The sequence below is a fragment of the Rhipicephalus sanguineus genome, unplaced genomic scaffold (assembly GCF_013339695.2).
Source record: "Rhipicephalus sanguineus isolate Rsan-2018 unplaced genomic scaffold, BIME_Rsan_1.4 Seq731, whole genome shotgun sequence".
Classification (NCBI taxonomy): domain Eukaryota; kingdom Metazoa; phylum Arthropoda; class Arachnida; order Ixodida; family Ixodidae; genus Rhipicephalus; species Rhipicephalus sanguineus.
This window is the reverse complement of record NW_023615865.1, coordinates 44809-65306: the sequence shown is the minus strand read 5'-3', so window position 1 is coordinate 65306 and position 20498 is coordinate 44809. Positions and strand designations below refer to the sequence as shown.

At 45.3% G+C, this 20498-nt stretch overlaps 1 protein-coding gene and 1 pseudogene across 1 annotated transcript in view; one reads left to right on the top strand and one right to left on the bottom strand.

Annotated features, from left to right (window-relative positions):
* Positions 1-20498, top strand: part of LOC119378201 (DNA replication licensing factor MCM6-like) — a gene marked incomplete at its 5' end in the record, with an annotated part of 35417 nt that overhangs the window by 13968 nt on the left and 951 nt on the right. Inside the window, 8 exon segments of the mRNA XM_037647410.1 lie at positions 1911-2010; positions 2013-2060; positions 11805-11946; positions 14249-14390; positions 15858-15965; positions 16042-16197; positions 16886-17014; positions 19127-19288. Of these exon segments, the coding sequence (XP_037503338.1) occupies positions 1911-2010; positions 2013-2060; positions 11805-11946; positions 14249-14390; positions 15858-15965; positions 16042-16197; positions 16886-17014; positions 19127-19288 (987 nt within the window).
* On the bottom strand, positions 3882-5749 carry LOC119378202 (uncharacterized; annotated as a pseudogene).

Here is a 20498-nt window from a genome sequence, read left to right as displayed (position 1 = left end):
AATGCAAGAAAAATCGATTTGCTCTTTAGTGTCCCTTTAAGACACGTTTGCTAGCGTAAAGAAGACAAGGACGCTAGTAACCATATTTTATTATGCTGTACACCAATTAGCCCAACTGTCCGTCTTATAGGGTTTATACCATTTTCATAATTATTCAGCTAGCTTTCCTGCGATGCAGTTAGCCCATTAATGGCAGCTAGTCTTTCCTTCAAACAGGGTGTCCAAGCGCGGTTTGCTTGCGCTGGGACGCGGAAAATGTAGACTCGGCTCTCTTGACACGAACATGCATAATAGACAAACGCCAGCACGTGCAACTACGACCTCGTCGCCACTTGAAGCACGAAAGTTGCTGCCATTAGTTGAGAGAAAATGTAGCGCAGGAATGCGCACTCGCGAATTTTGAAATGGGGCTTATAGACCCTTTTTGTAATCCGCAACTTTACGCGTCGGTTTACCGAACGTCTAGCATCTAGTGCATTACTATTGAAGAAGTGACCTGTAGCACTTAGTAATACTGTATGGTCGCATATTTAGGGAGAAATACAGCTTTCAGCTAGAGGCCCCCTTCTTCTGCTGTGACAAGAAAGGACAGTCGCGAAATTTATGTTGTAATGTCTGAAACATGAGATAGCGCTCACAGTTCAGGCTGTACGCACGATTGAAAAGGTCTGAGTGGCGCCGTGTTAAAGCAACGATCAGATGAAACCTGTGGAGTATACTGGCGCAGCAGCTGCTTATTCTAGCCAGGAGGCAGAAACTCATGTCACTCTATTTCCCGCAGTTGCCTGTACCGATGGTCTGTTTGAGGCCAGTGTGTTTCTGTGTAATCTCTGCATGGGTGACCTCAAGGAAAAGATCGCGTCAGTCCGCAGTTATAGTATTATGTAGGGCTTCCACAATATCTAACCGACAAACTGAGAAAAGATGCCGTGCTTACGAGAGCGAGTGTCTTATTTAATTCCTCTTCCTCCTCGTCTCTCTTTTAATTTTCTCGGGATTTCCTCACCCTCCGCCACACTGCATGTTTCAGCTGCGACTTTCCAACCAGTGTGGTCCCCGAACGCGCCTCCGGTTTCGATGAGCTCGAGTAGGCAGGCTTCGAGAAAATACGACCTGCTGCCAAATAGTCCAAGGATGATGGCCACAGATGCTTGAATCTGCGACAACCAAAGACGACGGGCCCCTTGTGTCCAGAGTGCGGAAAGTGGGAATTTTCGTACACTGTACACAAGGGGCCCGTCGTGGACCACTTTCGAAAGTGGGAATTTTCGATCGTCAGCGCGTCTGATAAAAAGATTTGGGTCCATATCGAACACGAACGATGCCTCTCAAACAAAGAGATATCGGTCTTAAGACACCCATAAAAAATGTCGATTAATCGATTAAAACATTCCACTGAAAGCAATTAATCAATTAAAGGCTAAATCGATTAACGATTAAGGATTAATCGATTAAAAATTTTAATCGACCATCCCTAGTCCAGAGTGTCTATAATTGCTCTCGCAATAACAAGTTGTGTTTATATATGTGAACATGATGCCTCAAGGGGACATGTTGCCTGTAACTGATAACTAGCCTACTCTGTACAAAGCAGTGGAACCTGTTGATGGTGCTACAGTTAACTTTAAACATGTGACTAGAAGAGAGGTTCCTCCATTCTATGCCTCATCTTGACTCTGCTATGCTTTACAAAAGAATTATTATAATGTTACAGGCAAATGCCTTTCTCTTCTTGTGAATGTGCAGCTTGATCTCATTTCACAAAGTACATGGAGAAGGTGAAGGTATCTGAGTGAAGCTATCTGAATAGCTTAGCTGGTGATGATAGATGTGGTAGTGAATTTCGAGCAGATTTTGTTATCGCTAGAGATGCCAGCCTCTACATGTCCATGCTTGCGCTTCTCACGCAGTTGGGAGGCAAGGCAGCATCAGCGGAAGAGTTAACTCCGGAAGCCATGAAGCAGCAGTTGACCCCTGAGCAGTGGGACCGCATTTACGCCATGAGCCAAGACAAGACCTGTACCACAACTTGATCGCAAGCTTGTTCCCCACTATTCACGGTCTGTGCACAAGTCTGCTCCTTCTACTGTTCCACTTGCTCGAAATTCCTTGCACTCATGCTCAATGGCAAAAGAATATTGTTGCTTTCCAGACTGCAGAATTCGTGGTTGTATGTACAATGATGATACAACATTAAGCCTCATCAATCAGTCAATGCTCTATTATTTACTATATTTCTAATGAAGCAGCATTTATTTTAAGTCTGGATTTGCACATGCAATTACGAGGGAAGGTTTTATCATATCTGCTTGCTGTGTTTGTCAGAGTGGCTTCATGAAGTACCTCACAGATATTGTCTGCAATAGTGCTGAGTTTTCTATAGGTTATCTCAACCATAGCAGAAAGTGAACATGGTCATTCTCAGCATAGCTTGTTTCGTTTTGCTAGGGGACATTAGGATGTGTAACAGCATTTCATGCTTCTTCAGCATTTGGTATTTCAGTAATTTAGTGTTTGGTTATTATACAGCATAGACCGCTTATAACATAAGTCGCCGGAGTCGCGAATATCCGCACTGTAAGCGGTACCGCACTATGACCAAAACAACATTTTTGAAAGGTTGTACGTGTGCAAACATGACCAACGGGTAGGCGCGCGATTCTTACTATCGAGGCATGCGACTGGCACGTAACTTTGCGTCTGCTTACATTTGGAAATGTTGAACGGTTAGCGTCCGCGGACCTGCGTTGCCGACAACGAACGCGGAAAAAAATGCGCCGTTGCGGGAAGTCGCCGCGGGGTAACACACTGCTCGTACGCGATGTCGAAAACGGTGGTGACCACAAACCACCACTCGAGTGTTTCACACGCACGCCCGCATTTTCGTTAAAGATGTAAGTCACCCCTTCTAAATGCAACAACTGCAAAATGTTTCATTGACTCTGTACTTCTGTAGTCCGCGGCCGCCGATATGGCAGCTAGCGCTTGTTAGGCCTAGCGTGCACGTTGCATCTTGGCATGCCGCCACGAGAAGCTTGCCCTAGGCAGCACGGAGATCGGGCGTAGAAGAGATCGCACTCGCGAGCTAAACCGAGGGCATCACGCGTGAAACGCAGTTGCGGTTCGCGGTCGGGAGAACAGCTGCGGCAACTACCCTGAAAAAGTCTCTCAAGCTCGTAAGTCCGCCTGTTGGTGGAAAAAAAGGCGAAAGCTCAGTCGCGTCTCAAAGCATTGTTACTTGCAGGGGAATCAAGGTTGCACGCGCGATGTCTGCGCTCTACAGCGGTAACACACTCTTGATGCGGACGCTGGCGCCCCTACATAGCGGGCGCATGTCAAGCGGCCGGGGCAAAGCGCGCATGTCAAGGGGGCAAAGGCTTCTCCGTCGGCCATGCAACCACTTCCCCTCCTCACACCACGCGCCCGCGCCGGGCTGCTGCCTCCCACTGCCATCGCTTTTTTTTTTCTTCCCCCGCTCTTTGTTCGTTCGTTCCGCTTCCTCTCCTTTGTAACTCCGTTGCCGCTCTCTCCCCCGCCGCGGCATCTCCACTGAGAAGTACGCTCGCTCCCTCGCATCTCTGAGAAAGTTCCGGCAGCCGCATTATAACCGGTCTTCATCTCGGGAGACTGCACAATAAGCGGTATGCGTATAATACATGGAGTTCTATGGGAGGGTAAACGGGAGTCAGAAAAACCGCATATAGCCGGTACTGCACTGTAAGCGGTTACGTTATAAGTGGTCTGAGCTGTATTGCCAATAAGTAGGGCCCCTAACTTTATGCGGTGGAAAATTTGGAATTCTGCAATTCCAGATAGAGAAATCTGCAAAATTCCGCGGCAACCTTAAACATGCAAATTTTTGCGGCAATATTGAACAGATGCAAAGGAACACGTAACATTTATTCATTGCACACGTTCAGGCTCAAAACATGCCTGCAATAATTAAAATTGCAGGAAACTGTTATGGGAGAGCATCAGGTGATACTTGGTGCTCTCTTCACTGAGAGAGTGACGCTTATGGGACACAATGTCACCATAACGGCTAAACGATCTCTCTGCATCAACAGAGTTGATTGGTATTGCCAGGTACTTCAGGGCAATTGACGAAAGGGTTGGGGTGAGTTGCTGCATCCCTGCCCAGAAAGCCAGGACATCGAAGTCAGCTCCTGGGTTTTCTTGTTTGGAAAGAAATGGAGCCAAGTCTCTGTCACTGGTCTTTAGTTCTTGGGCACTCTTCAGGTACACCTCCCATTCGGCAGCTAGAACTAGCGATTCGCCTGCAAGCTGAGGCACACCTGTCAACTCGGACCTTTTCTTGGAAAGGCACCCAACTTGCAGAGGGTCCAAGCACCTAACATCTTTGAAGAACTTCCAGGTGTCGGACTTCTCCAAGTATATTAGTGCTTTGTTAGCCGCTTTGGTCATTGCAGCCGTCATCTTGTTACCAATCTGATGGGCCTCATCATGTGCGACATCTTCTCTCTTCAATTGTGCTGCAAAATCTTCCTTTGCAGCTGCTTCAAGTAACCCCAAAGTGTAAACAAAGCATTGTATGCTTTGTGGCAGGCTACGCGCTGACCCTCTGCTGCTTTCAGCAAGCTTGAAACTTTTTTTCCAAATACTGCAATGCATCGCATGCTGTACTTAAGCTCAGTTGAGTGTTCACTAAGAAGTTTCAGAAGGGAATCAACGCACGCTGCTTCTCCATACTTCTGGTGGACTTGCTTAAGCAAGGTAGGATAGTGCTCAAAGTAGGCAGAATGCTGTTCAACAGCCTCAATCCATGAATTCCACCTGCTTTGGACAGGTGCTGGGGGTGCCTTGGCACATTCAATTCCACACTCTTCCAGATGTGATTTGTAGAAAGCTCTCTTTCTACTCGAGAGACGGAAGGCCTTCTTCATACAGGCGACAAACTTGTCCACTAAGGGAAAAGATGCCTGCAGTGTACTGCCAACAATGTTCACTGTATGGGCTACACAAGTAATGTGAACAGCACCCTCGCAAAGTGGCTTTATGCACTCCTTAAAGGATTTCACCATATAGCTAGCGTTATCGCTAACAAGCCCGATACATCCTCAAATTCAACTCCGTACCTCGTCAGTGTTCTTGTCACAATGCGGCCTATCACGGACGAGTTCACTTCATCCACGAATTTCACTTCTACGAGTACAGGTTGTAGTGCAACATTCGCCATTCTGGCCGACTGAACGAACGACACGTTCACAACCGATTTTGATCGGTCATCGGTTGTTTCATCTGTAATCACTGAAACTGTGGTGCCTTGAAACATAGCTTTCAAATTTGCCTCGTGCTTCTCGAACAATTCTGGAAGTCGTCGGCGGAGCGCATCAGATCCAGGCACCGACCCGCCGTTCCGAACGTGTGTCTGCAGAAACGTTCTCAGTTTCGGATTGTCCACCTTCTCAAGGGGAATATTTGCGGATATCAAGGCATCCAAGAATTTGAGAACAACGTCGTTCCTCGCTTCACCACCGTGATTGCGGATTCCAGCGTTTGCAGTCGACTTTGCTTCTTCGGCGTTCCTGAACCCCCAGCTCCGTCTTCTGATTGTTCTTCGCCACTTTTTCGCTTAGAGGAGTCCCTTGTTCCGGCATTCTTACGATGACGGTTGCTCCCGATGTGCTCGTCAATAGTTGACTTGCGGCGATGGTCAACTGCTCTCGCGCAAGTCCGGCAAAAAGCACACCTCCATCTTCGTAAAAGTCAGCGTGCTTGTATTCTCGAGCGCGTTCCTTGGCTGTCTTTTTGCTTAAGGGGACGCGGGTCTTGGAACGGTCAAAAATGGTCAAAAAATCGATTTTTCGCAAAGCTTATTTCGAGGCGTTTGTACTTCTGAGCACCTACTCAAATTGCTAACGCTAAATTCGGTCGGGAAACGCGATAAAATCGGCTTTCAAAGCACCCCGGCAGCACTAAAATGTCCCCAAAAGGACGAAATTTGTTCGAACTTCCCGCGCGCCATGAGCGTTGCAGCGGGCCGAGCGCCGCCATCTTGGGCTAGATTTGAAGCTGTTTTCTTTGTGCACATTTTGCGCCATCTCAAAATGGCGTCGCTCAAGCGAACGGCCGCCGTTAGGGTGGCTAGAAGGGGAGGTGTGCTGAGCCGGCGGCCAGCCATAGGAGAGGGTGGTCCTCTTTCGCGTGATCGCCGCTAGGGCACAACGTAGCGCTGCCATCTGGGGCGCCGTCAGCGTTTCCGCGGAGAGAGGCTGGCGGCGGTTTGTAGTTGTGTAGTTTGCTGCGAACTGTTGGCGTGTGCTGTTGATTCATGAGTGCTGTGTGCTAGCAAAGATGCCGTCTACCTCAAAGAAAAAAACTCAGCGTTGGTGCTTCGTGCCAGGGTGTGATTCCGGCTACAGATCTTGTTGGGAAAAAGTGTCCCTTTCCGTGCACCGACTTGCCAAGAACTGTTCTTGAAGTGGGCACGCTCCATTCCGAGGGCTGACAAACCGCTTTAAGAGAATTCTGCTGTTTGCGCAAATGCTTTGCGCAAACAGCGGAATGAATGGCAAAATGTCAAAGAAATGAATGACAAAAAAAATCGAAAGGAGAAAGCCTTGTGTGATGTGAGGCAAGCCGCGGAAACAATCAAGTGCATTCTGTTGTACACAATAGACAGGGGCGTAGCCAAGGGGGGGGTTGGGGGGGGTTCAAACCCCCCCGAAATTTTTCAGTTTTGCTTGCGTATATAGGCACGCACACATACAAACGCACGCACGAACATGCATAAAGTATGGTTGAACCCCCCCGAAAAAATTTCTGGCTACGCCCCTGACAATAGAGGTACTTTACCTAGTAACATGTTGCATTAATTTATTTGGTTTCTGAATTGAGCCTCAAAAGACTACCGAACGTTGTATTACCATGTATGCCATGATTTAATCCTGATTGGTTGGCGTAGATCAAGTTATCTGCTTTCGCACGTAATGAGGCGCACGAATAAAATGATCAGAGTGCATTAGAGCATAATTAAGCCCCCAGGGCCGTAATTAAGGGGGGGGGGGGGTTGAGGGGGTTCTGACACCCCCCGAAATTTTTTCTTGCTTTATTTATTTCTTTATTTATCATAGTACCCACAGCGCCCAAGGGCATATTATTACAGTTGGGGGGGGCGGCGAGAATACAATATTTCGATACAGAATACAGATTCCAACACTTCAACATTACAATAAATGCAATTCACTGTCAACTTACGTAGTGATACATGGGATATACACAATATAAATCGGGTTCATAGTACAGTTTTGTCCTTACACAACCGCGCGAGTACACTACTGGAGACCCAGAAGTGAACTTGAAAATACTTCATGTGAAGATTTCTGCTACTTCAGGAGACAATCTATTCCACTTGCTTATCGTCCTCGGCAAAAATGACATTTTAAATGCGTCAGTCGGGCAGCTTATTGCCTTTATCTTATTGGCATGATGTAATCGCTGCGAAACGTAATCCGGTTTGTGAAAGTATCGCGAGGGGTCCAGACCCGTTAGGTCATGAAATACGTTATGAAATAGTTTCAACCGCAGATATTCCCTTCGTTTGTGTAGAAGTTCCCAACCAAGCCTTTCTTTTGCTTTTGAAACACTGAAATTCCTGGTATAGTCAGAGCAGACAAACCAAACAGCCAAGTTCTGAATTCTTTTTAAATTGGACACGTCACAATTGCCTTCCACGGATCCCACATAGCACAAGCGTAATCTAAGATAGATCGAACGTTAGACATGTACAGTTGAGTCTTGGCCTCAAATGGTTAAGTTTTGCATTTCTGCGCAGGAAACCTAGCACACACCCGGCTTTGTGACGTGATGGATGTGACAGCTCCAGGAAAGGTGCGGTGTGAAATATACACGAAGATGCTTGTGTTCGCGAACTGATAGCAGCCTGGTTGAATTTACAACGTAAAAAGAGTCATGGGGGGCCTTTTTCCTAGTGAGACACATATGCACTCTTTTTTTTTTTCATTAATAAACATACGCCACCTATCACACCATTCTAAGACCCTGTCGAGGTCGTTTTGGAGAGTAGTGCAATCAGGGAGCTATCTATAATTCTGTACAACACGGTCATCGGCAAATAATTTGATATGTGATGAAATACCGGAACAAATGTCATCTATGTAGATGAACAATAGCGGACCAAGACTGACCCTTGGGGCATGCCAGGGACACATAAACTTTCCGGGATGTCTTACCATGGATAATGACATTTTGCCTTCTCAAATTTAAATACTCGTTTAACCAGTTCACAATTAACTGTATCGTTCACATTATACATTTTTAGTTTTCAATTAATAAAGAGTGGGGTACAACACCAAAGGCTTTTTTGAAAATCTAGAAACAAGCAGTCAACAGAGAAACCTTTATCTAAAGCACAGGATAAGTGTCATTCAAGTAATTGTGTTGTACAGGAAAACGATTACGAAAGTCGTGCTGCTGAGGATTAAGTAAGGAATGCGTGTTCATATGAGTCATAACATTGGTACATAGAACATGTTCAAGTATTATGCATGCAACTGCATTATCAACTGCATTATCAGCTAAAGTTTATATAATTTGGTAACGCGCGCATTTCCACTGAAGCGTTCTCCCTGCCGAGAACGGAGAACGGCTACGTTCGCTGACGGCGCCCCGACGACAGCGCCGCCCCACGGCATTCACGCGAATGGCGGCCAACTTTTGCCGCCCGGTCATCACTCCCCTTCTAGCCACCCTACCGCCGTCGCGGGTTTTCTGAAGGTCGTTTCCAGGCCACTGATTGGCTCTCACGCGGCGCGCCTTTTCAAGCGCGCCTTTCCGAGTCTCCCATTTGGCTGGCGCGACCGACACGTCATTTTTTTTTTCTTTGTGTTTGGTTCTCCGCCGTGGCTGTCCGTTGTGTGCGCCTGCTTTTGCGATCGTTGCGTGTTCTCGACGGACCGTGTCTCTACTTTGTGCCGGTAGTTTTTCCACGCGATCGAGATGCCTGGAGACTCTCGTCTGAAACCATCGACGCAACGAGCTTTTGGAAGCCGTAAAAAACGGGCTTGGAACAAGAAAGGCGCCGGCTACAAGTGCACCGTCGGGCAGCGAGTTGGAGTCGCGGTCCGGACCCTTTGGACCTGCCAGGGAACTTCAACTGACGACACCCGTGGGACCAAGTTCGACTAGCGAAACACTTCGGGTTGATGCCGCGTACTACTCAACGGCGGAGCAGGCGCAGCGAGTTGAGAGATCGGCGCAAACGCAGACCGTTCTGTCTGGAAAGTCGGCTACCCAGCGCAAGTCGACCTTCTTGGAGTAAGCGCGGAGTGCCAGACCGGTGACGCCGGGACCGATTTTTTGCTCGTCGATATGAAAGTTTTGAATAACTTTTTTGCACAAGCGAAGTGCGACAATGCGACGCAAAAAGTCTCAGCGTGAGGAAGGCAACGGACAAGGAGTACGGCCTTGCGGTAAAGCTTATTTTTTCTTGCAGCAGTTGTGATTTCGAGAAGAAGCAATTTTCTTCTCCGAGAGTGAGCGGAACTGCCACCATCACTCCCTTCGAAGTCAACATGAGGGCCATGAAGGGGATACAGATGATAGGCAAAGGTGTTTACTGCCCTTTCGGACTTTTGTGCGTGTATGAACCTTTCGCACCGAGGCTTGCACCACAAGACGTTTCAGGGACACCCTAAAAAAGTTTAGTGAAAGCCTGCGAAAACACAGCGACTGAAGTGAAGCTGCTAGTGTGGGCAGTAATAAAAGACGCTGTATACAGACTTCCTGAACCCCATAGGGAACATCGATGTTGTGTTCGACGGCTCAGGATGACGCGAGGTCGGAGCTCACACATAGGTGTGGGCTGCATCATTGAGCTCTACACTGGCCTTGTAATTGACCATGTTGTTTTACTCAAACTTTTGTCTCGGCTGTGCCCTGGGACCACAGCCTAGAAAAAGACTCTCTGCGTTTACGCAAGGCAAATGCAACTCATCTGAAGAGCACCAACACAAAAAGACTCTTGCAAGGAGACACAAAACGGGTGCAACTGAAGATTACAGTCCTGGACTACTTTGAAGGTATTCTCTCAAGCATAGCAACCTATTACCCAGGGTAACATGCTGCCTAACATCTAGAAGGTTCTTCCTAAAGACTGAAAAGACATGAGCAGCCAGTCGCTTGAGCCTCATACCCCATGGCTTTTCCAGAACCCCCCAGCCGCTTGTCATGTGGCGGGTTTTGATCATGCTTTGCACATTGGAAAAATTTTTTTAGATATGATTCCTTGGGTGGAACAAGACACTTTCTGTTTTGTTTTGAAGGGAAACAGATGGGGAACATGTGAATAAAAATTTATGGTAAAGGTTCCTTTTACGAAATTTATACAGTGCGTGTCATCTTCAAACGCGATTTTCTCAGCTTCACATTTTTTCCAACTTGACCAGCCTACGGATCTTTTCATTATGTTTTTGTAAGGTAATTTTGATAAATTTTATACCGTGAATTCGTAAGAAATAGGACTGTGGAGCTATGCTATTTTTTTGTGGCTAAGATGAACATATGAAATTTTGTGACAATAATGTGAGCTAATTGCATTTCAAGATACACAATGTCAATACAATTGAAGTTCTTATATGATGATATATCTCAGTGACAATATAAATAGCATAGCTCCACATGGCAGGTCTTTGGCTACAGCTGCATCTTAAACAGAACCTAAAAATACTGAGGGAAATTGTCTTAATGACCCGTAAGAAATTACCTAATTAGATTTCACTTATGCTCTCACAATTTGATAACTAATTGAAGTACATGAAAACTAATTATATTTTTGAAAACAGGAGGAAGAAATACATATACACACCCAATTTCATTACAATATCTCCAATAATAAAACTTTTCGTTTCGAGACCAGTGTCTCCCCTTAAATGAGATCCTGAAGGTGCCATCTCGATTCGCGCATCGATCTCGAACCAAAGCAAACGGGAACACGTGCACGTGGAGTCGCAAACAGCAAGTGCGTTGGATGGATAGGTGGCTACGGCCCTACGGCTACGTACGGCTACCGTTAAGCCTTGTGATTGGTGGCGGCCACTGGCGGCTTCAATTTCTCTCGCTAGTTAAACACGATAGAGCAAATGAATCATTTTTCCATGACTTAATAAAATACACTAGCGCATTGATTTGCTCATATCTAACGCGAACTTTTTTTCTTTTTCGTAAAGAGAGTACAAAAATATTACCTCCGCGTTGCCATCGAGTACGTAACGAGCGTGGTTGGATCACTGGGTTGGATGGATGATGAGGAGAAAGTCGATCGGAACGCCGTTTCTCGGCAGAAAAAGCAACCACATATTAGCGATAATCTGCAGCAATTCTTGAGAAGCGCGGCGTCATTTTCAGTCGAGCAGCGGCGCTATGCTCAACTCGGCCAAGTGAAGGACGAAATTCGAATCGAGGCTTGTTTGACGGCGTGTAGCGACACCTTTCAGAAGCTTTGGAGAAACAATGTTCCTCGGTAGTTCACAGAAGCGTGGCCTGTAACGTTTCTTGTTGTTTCTTTTGCATTTCAGCGAAAAAAAAACGTAAATTCAGTTATTTTTCGCGGAATCTACATTTTTTTCACTTTTCCGCGAAAAAAACGTCAATTCCGTGATTTTTCGCGGAATCGCGGAAAGCTAGGGGCCTTACCAATAAGGCACTCCAAGTAGGGCTGTATGTGTCCATAAATCTGTACACTGGTTATTTGACTTACATTTGTCAACATTAGCAGAGAAAAGAGCGAAAACGTTGTTTCGTGTGTTTTGTACTTCACCCTACAGGCAATGATGAGATCAAGCGTGGTATCCTGATTATGCTCTTTGGCGGAGTGCCTAAGACAACGGAGGAAAATACCACCCTGAGAGGTGACATCAACATCTGCATTGTGGGGGACCCCAGCACAGCCAAAAGCCAGTTTCTCAAGTAGGGACTGCATTTGTTATTCATGAATTAAGTGAGCGCACTCGTCAGTGGCAGTTGGCTTGCCCACTGCAAATTTTATTACTAAGCAGCCGCACAAATCTTCTTGTTTTCAGGGGCTTTTTATTTTAAAAATGCAAACACTACAGAAAGCACGTGGAAATTCTGTAATGCCTAGCCAAGATACAATTTAGGATGCTTTCATCTGGTCGTTTTCGAATGCATTGATAGCGTGCTCTAAATATGGCTATAGAAAATTAAGCACTCAAAACTAGGGGTGTGCGAATATTCGAAATTTCGAATATTTTTCGAATAGTGTTTGCTATTCGATTCGATTCGCACTGGAAGTTTACTATTCGAACTATTCGAACTTCCCAAAAACAAATAAAGTTACCGTCCGATTGAAAGTGACCCCTTCAGATTTTTAATATGCTTCACTGCATCACACTCCGGTATTGCGGCAAAGCTGCCTTTAAAGCTCGGTTACAGTCGAACTTTGCCAAGAGACAGTCAATGTTCGATTAGAAGTGGTAGCTAGATTTTCAATATGCTTCACCTCATCACACCTCGGTATTGCGGCAAAGCTGTCTTTCAAGCTCGGTTACGGTCGAACTTTGCCAAGAGACAGTCAACGTCAGATTGGAAGTGGTCCCTAGATTTTCAATATGCTTCACCTCATCAGACCCCGGTATTGCGGCAAAGCTGCCTTTCAAGCTCCGCTACAGTCGCCAATGTATTAACTCAAGAAAACGCTGGTTCCAACATGGAGATGAAAGATGTGGCAGAGGTGGGGGCTCAATTAATGCTGTTTTGGACGTGAAATTTGGGCAGGAAGTCTGAAAAATCGAAGCCGAAGCTATTTAGCATCCGAAATTTCAGATGTTCTTATATATCGACGTCTACGAGGCAGATTTGGAACTCCGGACTTAAAGGGAGCACACCCTTGTCTGCCACATGAGTTGGACTTCCACAGAAGTTGAAAGAGGAGGAGAGGCTGAGGAAATGGCATCTTTGCTTGTCATGTGTGAAGTGTGTTGGCAACATTTGGTTGCACCAAATCATGTACATAAATACAATTCGGCCTCTACATTGCCTCATTCTTGATAAGACAACTATGAAACACCACCCCACCAGCACTTCATCAACCTAGCGAAAAGAAGCATGTTGCTCTCTCATAAGAATATGCTTAGGAATCTTCCCTAACTTTTTTTTTCTGCAATGTTGCTTCGAAGTATTCGAAAAATGTTTTAGAAATATTCGAGAAATATTCGAAAAATATTCTATTCGATTCGCACTCACACTTCAATATTCGAATTCGTTTCGCACCCAAAATTTTGCTATTCGCACAGCTCTACTCAAAACACATTTCATTTGTATGTTCAGTGCATGATTGGGCTATGTTGATGAGATTAATTACCTATTGATTATGCCAGTTTATTTGGCACATTCACCGAATGTTACAGGGCTCCTGGAAGGTGAATCCTGAAAATACCAGTGATTTTCATGTCATAATGTTCAAACGCTCTTATGCGATGGGCCTTAAAAAGGTACAACACAGAGACAGGTGGACAGATAAAGTTGGGGCGTTTTTGATATCAGGAGTGTGTGACAAGAGAATATATCATTGCCGTTGTTGCAACTATGTACAGGCAGTCTACAGATTTTTCTTTTTAGATACGTGGGGGAAACAAATACCTGGATGCAGCCTTATGCATTAGGTACTACTGTGAAACTTCACTTGAACGAACTTCAAGGGACCTCAGGAAAAAGTTTGTTAAAAGTGAAAGTTCGCTGAACTGAAATAGCTGCATTGCAACTTGTTATCAGGAGCTGAAGAAAATATCAGTTGTTGAAATGAACTTTGAACATTTTATTTGTAATGATGCTTGTTTCAGTCTGTGAATTTCTGCTTATTTAGCATGTTTTGAAAAATGTAGTAACTTTTGCTGCACTTGTGCACTTCGGACTGCAGTGGTCATGAATTGAGTCACTGTGTCCAAGCTCTCATAAGCCTTCTCCGGCACAACACTGCTGGGCGGCAAAGAACTTTACTTCACCGCCCAGGCATTGGATGGTGTCACAAAATATGTTCGGAGAACTGAAATGCGGTCTGCACTAAATTTGTTAAACCAAAATCCAGTAGCATTGGGTCCAGTGGCACTTCGACAGGGGATTTTTAAAAAGTTCGCTTAACTGATGTTGTTCAAGTGGTATTTTACTGTATTGGGCTTTGGAGCCTAGTACTTTTTGGTTTCTATCGTCATTTCTCAGCTGAAGGAAGATGGCTTATTGTTCATTCTTTCAGGCAGGTGTCCGAGTTCGCACCGCGAGCGGTGTACACAAGTGGCAAAGCATCAAGTGCAGCCGGTTTGACAGCAGCCGTTGTTCGTGATGAAGAGTCCCATGAGTTTGTCATCGAAGCTGGTGCACTCATGCTTGCTGACAACGTGAGTGAATCACTTGTGTTTACATTAACCCTGTGCTTCTCTAAGGAACATCTGTAAACAAGACAATTTGCCTCTTGTTAGCGAAGCGCAAATACAAAGTATGTTTTTGAAGGGTGGATGTTTCTCACAGAGGCGGTGTAGAAATTACAATTCTGCAATTACCGTATTTACTCGAATCTAACGCGCACCTTTTTTCCGGAAAAACGAGTCCAAAAATCGCATGCGCGTTAGAATCGAGTACCGAAAAAAAAATAAGAAACTCGGTTATCGTATTGCCATCGACATTTCAAATGGCCGCCTCTACGATTTCTGTCATTTTTTCAGTTCGTACGTGTGCTGAGGAAATTGTCATCCCGCTCTGCGTTCGCATCGACGGCATGGAAGTGCCGGCTCCAAATACTCGACGAGTGTACCACGATGCCGCATTTAAAAGAATAATTATTACATGTGCAGAGAGACGGACGGAAATCGGGCCGCATCGCGGTCGTTCGGATATAGTTCGGAGTTCCCGAAACGTGCGTGCGAGACTGGCGCAAACAGAAGCAGATATTTTACAGCAAAGCTTCACGAAAAGGTTTCAGTGGACCAAAGCAGGGCCGGTTTCCCGAAATCGAAGAGCGTTGACAGCGACACGGAGTTGTCCGACAGCGACGAGGACTGATCCATTACGCGACTCGTATCGCCGCCGTAGTGGTGACAGTTTTAGCGGCAAGGCCCGCTTTTTGACTGTTTTACTTTTTTGAAACTAGTTCTTTAAAACCCAAATACATGTTCTTCTGAATGTGCGAAGTTTGACTCCTACGGACTTTCTTTGTTCTTTTCTCTCACGAAAAATGGGTGCGCGTTACAATCGATGTATTACTTTTTTATTTTTTTGGTCGCGGAAAACGGGTGCGCGTTACAATCGAGGGCGCGGTAGAATCGAGTAAATACGGTAGCTTATGAGGCCCGTTTCACAACACATACATGAAAGAGCCATTGATCAACTCTCCTCAGTCATTGTCCTTGTAAATTCGTTTTGTTGCGCAACTGTTTTAAGCGAAAATAGTCCGGAGTTCTCTCTATCGGGACAGCGGCGTCCACTGTGTATGGTAGTACATAAAGACAAGTTAGTCCAACTCCTGTTTCACAGATGATGTGCTGTTAGTTAAAATCAGTGAGGAATGGAGGTGGTGAAAACATGTGTGCTCAAAAGAACTGCTATGGAACTGTAGGCTGTCGATGAAAATGGCACAAACATATACTTGCAAAAACGCTGTGATTGCACATGGCCAAAGTCTCTGGATAGATAAAGCAGTGCAAGTTCTTACATACTTGGGTGGTGTAGGTAAGACATTACTTCATAATTACAATTGCTCAGGCCCTTGTCATAGTTTTTTTTCAATAATTTTGAGATTCAACTCATATCTGCTGTCGAGGCAGAGCAGCTGCATCATCAGTTGCATAAGTTTCCCGTATTCGCTTCAGGGTGTCTGCTGCATCGACGAGTTTGACAAGATGGAGGTTCGAGATCAGGTGGCCATTCATGAAGCCATGGAGCAGCAGACTATTTCTATTACCAAAGCTGGTGTCAAGGTACGCTAGCTTTTTTTCCGTTGTGCCTAGTTGTAGACAATATGTGTGGGTTATTGACTGCATCTTTGTTTTGCAGGCAACTTTGAATGCACGAACGTCTATCCTGGCGGCAGCCAATCCAATCGGGGGTCGTTATGATCGTACCAAGTCACTGAGACAAAACATTGCATTGTCACCCCCTATCATGTCACGCTTTGACCTTTTCTTCATCTTGGTAGATGAATGCAATGAGGTGAGCTTCTTCGTCTTTCTGCTTTTCACTTTGGCCAGCACTGGGTAACACCTCACTTTGAAAGTGCTTGCTTTTGATACCGAGCACATGAAGCATCATTATAACAGAAAATGCAGGAAAGGGGTGTGCTGGGTTTTACGTCCGCGGTAGCAGGGCCCTCTTAACATGCCTGCCAACTCTTCCGATTTCTGAGTTTCTTCCGATTGTACGATCGTGGCCATACACAAAAGAAAAAATAAAGTAGTGTTGACAGTGATCAGCGGAAACGTGTGCTTTTCATGCATATGCATTTTCTCACTCACTGGAAATTTGTGACGATGATTGAATTCCTATTCTCTGCATTGAATGTGCTTTTCAGAGGCCTAAAGTTCTATTGATAAAGCTGTGTGGTAGTAAAGGCTGTGTGTGTAACAATACAAACCATGATACTGAACTTGGTATGGCTGGTGTGCGAGAAGTCACTACAGTTGCCAAATTCGTTAGGCGAAATATTGAATGAACAGCAGCCTTTGCTGCATTTTAACTATATATCTGAGGAAGTTCCACTGTGTGCGTATGCTGTTCGAGATGCAGGGCTAATGTCTTTAAGATGCAGGTATGACCTCACATCTGCAAGATTAAATATTTTTCACAGACTCGCAGTTTGCATAAATTGCCCTCCATTTCTCTTTCCCTTCATCAATCACAGGTCACCGATTACGCAATTGCACGGCGCATCATAGATCTGCACTGCCACCATGAAGATAGCCTCGAGAAGAAATACAGTCATGAAGACATTCAGCGTTACATTCAGTTTGCACGGATGTTTAAGCCTAAGGTGAGTAAGCCACTGTTGTTTCAGCTATGACGCGCCAGCAGAACCTTTTGGGAACAAACTACACGACAGCCTGATGACGTAAATGCAGAATTATTGTTTTCAGCAGTCGCTGTTTACTAACGACTTCCCAACTTTTTCTGTGACGTCAATGTAGCCATTGTCGCAGCTTCCTCTTGGTGGTCGTCAACGTAGCATGCCGTGGATAAAATATGCATTTCAAATACTGATGTGCAGAAGTCTTCTCAAGCAGTGGCACGAAGCTGGGTCATGTGCCTCTGAAAAAGTAATGCCCGGACCTGTACTACACATGCATTATGAAAAACTGTGCATGTAAGAAAAGTAGGGAACATTTGTAAATTTAACCTTCCAATAAAAATAACATCAAAGTTGTATAGGCTTGTGCGAATAAATTTTAGGTTCGAAGCGAATTCGCAGCGAATAGTGATTTTGGTTGAATAATTTCGAATCGCATTCGAATAGTATATATCACATATTATTAAAAAAAAAAACGAGCATATTTGTCATGATCCAACCAACCTGCACAACGTTTTTTTTTTTTAAATTGTAACAAGGCATGCGCAAATGTCATTCTTTTTGGTTCAAAGGAAGTGGAAGTAACTTTGAATAGTAGGAGGATTTGGCTTTCGGTAGAATGCAGTTGATAACCTGTAAAATATGTTACGTTTCAAATTTTCTATACTAAGCTGGTATAACAAGTTTTTAAACTTAATAAATGATGAATCGATGTGCGTGTAATATGTTCATTTAACCTTGAAGTGGGGCTTCACGGCAGTGCGGATTTTCCCGAGAAAGGTGTATTCATGGTATAGCACCCCTCCTCTGCAGTGAAACCACCTTTACAAGAGATAAAAGCGGACATATTGAAAATCAGTTCTGCGGAATCCTGCAAGGTGGCGGAAGGGTTAAGAAAGGGGAAATAGACAACCACCCATTTGTAGCACGAAGCCACAAGGAAATCCATACGGATTTCTCAGAAAATAAAGCTTCTTAGTCGCCAAAAAATTCATCCTGGTCCGGGGATCGAACCCGGGACCAACGCCTATCCGGGGCGGTCGCTCTACCATCCACAAGGAAATCCGTATGGATTTCCTTGTGGCTTCGTGCTACAAATGGGTGGTTGTCTATTTCCCCTTTCATAAAAGCGGACAGTGCGATTTTTCCTGGAAAGGTGTATTCACGGTATAGCACCCCTCCACTGCAGTGAAATCACCTTTACAGGGGGTTACAAGCGGACTAATATACACCTATTCTTTCATTTCGAATACTTCGAATTTTCAATAATTTAAATTCGAATCGAAGCGAATTCGAATACTGTATTATTCGTTCGAATATTCGAAGTGCTCGAATATTCGCACAAGCCTAAAGTTATGTTATTTCAAAGCACTCAATATTAGTGCATTACAGCAAAAAGTCGTATGTTGATTTTTGTGTATTGTATTTCAGATGCCACCTATGAAGAACTTTCCTGTAAATGCAGCAGTTATAAATTCTTTCAAAGCACTCAGTATTAGTGTATTGCAGTAATTAATCTTAATTAAATAATAGTTAAATATCTATTTATTCTGAAGTCATTCGTGTTCTGTTTCTGCATAAATAGGATCAAATCTCGGGCTAGAAATACATATAAGTACAAATTTGTTTTCAGCTTGTTCATTTCGAGCAAACAAAAATTATACTTTTGACGTAGCTTGCAGAAAGCACCACGTCGAACGACTCATTTTAAATGGTAGTGCCTTCAGCAGAGTGATCATATGCAGCAGTACACTGTAAAATGAAGTTAAATGACGTAGTTATTACATGGGAGGTTCAGTTCATCCAAACATCAATGGATCTTGCTCTTTCTTAGCCACTAGTCGGCACAACTAGCAAAACCAAGTAGTGTACACAATTATGTGCAAAGTGTTTCAACTTTCAAGGATTAAGTGGAGAATTTGGTTTCTCTATACTTTCCATTGCTTTGGCATTTTGTTGGCTATGTATCATGCTCGGGCAAACTATTCTGTTATTCTTCAGCCATTCTGTGTTCTTCAGTGAGTGTGGTTAACATGACAGGGTCTACTTATGTCCCTGATTAGAATATTAACTTGACAGGTCAGCACGGAGGCACGGGACTACCTCGTGGAACAGTACCGGCAGCTACGACAGCGTGATGCCGGAGGCCTGTCGAAGTCGTCGTGGAGAATCACTGTGCGGCAGCTGGAAAGCATGATTCGCATTGCCGAGGGCATTGCTCGGATGCACTGCTCGGACCAGGCAAGTGAACCTGAACTGGTGACATTTGTTTTCTGTTGTCATCGCATATTTCTCACCAGCATTTACAACTTTATCACAAAACGTCTGACTTATAAAAGCCTATTCGCAATTGTCATAGCAACACCAGTGATTTTATGATTACAGTGGAACCTCGTTAATGCGTACCTGCCGGGAACGCCGCATAACTACGCACTAAACGGTAGTACGCATTAACCACCAAGTAAAAATTTGCATCTCCTCACGTAAGCCATCGCCGCCAGCAAAGAAATACAGTGCCACAGCAAATATTGCCTAAAGTACCCATTGCAAAGCCTTTTCTTTCTCTTTGCCAAAGTGGGGAAAAGATTCGGGTACTCTCGCACACCGTCCGATAGCGCGCAGTGGCGACGCCAAGGAGCATTTCGGAACTATTACAGGGTCTGGTATACGCAGTGACCGACATAGCGACAGAACGGACAGTGTCGGCTCTCCGTGATATATGTGCGTGCGTCTGTACCGCGATCTGCTCCTAAACGAAAACTGACGCAGTTCCAGTGAAACGTGGTGCGGCTGCGTGGAGCCAATCATTTCCTGGCTAGTTGCGTGCAGCGCGTCGCCTTCTCGGCTCACGCCGTCACTGCCGGGCTGCTTGCTGTACCGCACGTGCGCATTTGACGTGGGAGTGTTCTTCGTACCCACTTCACTCCAGACCATGCACAGATGCGGCGATGACGAACTTCCTGCAAGCGATGCGTACTTCGCGACGCTCTAGCGGTCCTGGCAGTGGACGGAAGCGCGTTTGGGTGTTCGCCCAATAAAAGCAAGCAGTATGGTTACAACAGCGCTACGCTTGCTGTGCTGTACACTTGCGTTTAGCGTGATAGCGTCAATGCAAAGAGGTTTCGCGTCACCCGGTGACCAGCAACGCTCAACTCCGCAACAGCGAGCTGCTTTCGTTTTTACAAAGCGGCGCGCACTTGAACACGGCCCTGCACAACGACGCGGCAGGGATCGGCGGCCCAGCACGTGCAGGTTGTCGCCTATTAAAGGCGTGCAGTGGGCTTAAAGTAGTGCTGCGCCGCACGCGTGCCCAAGCAGATATCTGAAGATACCTATTGATAAGGTTGCCGGTGATAAGCCATGCTGGCGCGTTCGTCGGTGGCCACCACCTCACCTTCGTTCTTTCCCGATGCTTACCCGCAAAGGCGTCGCCGCAATCGCGCGGAAGTCA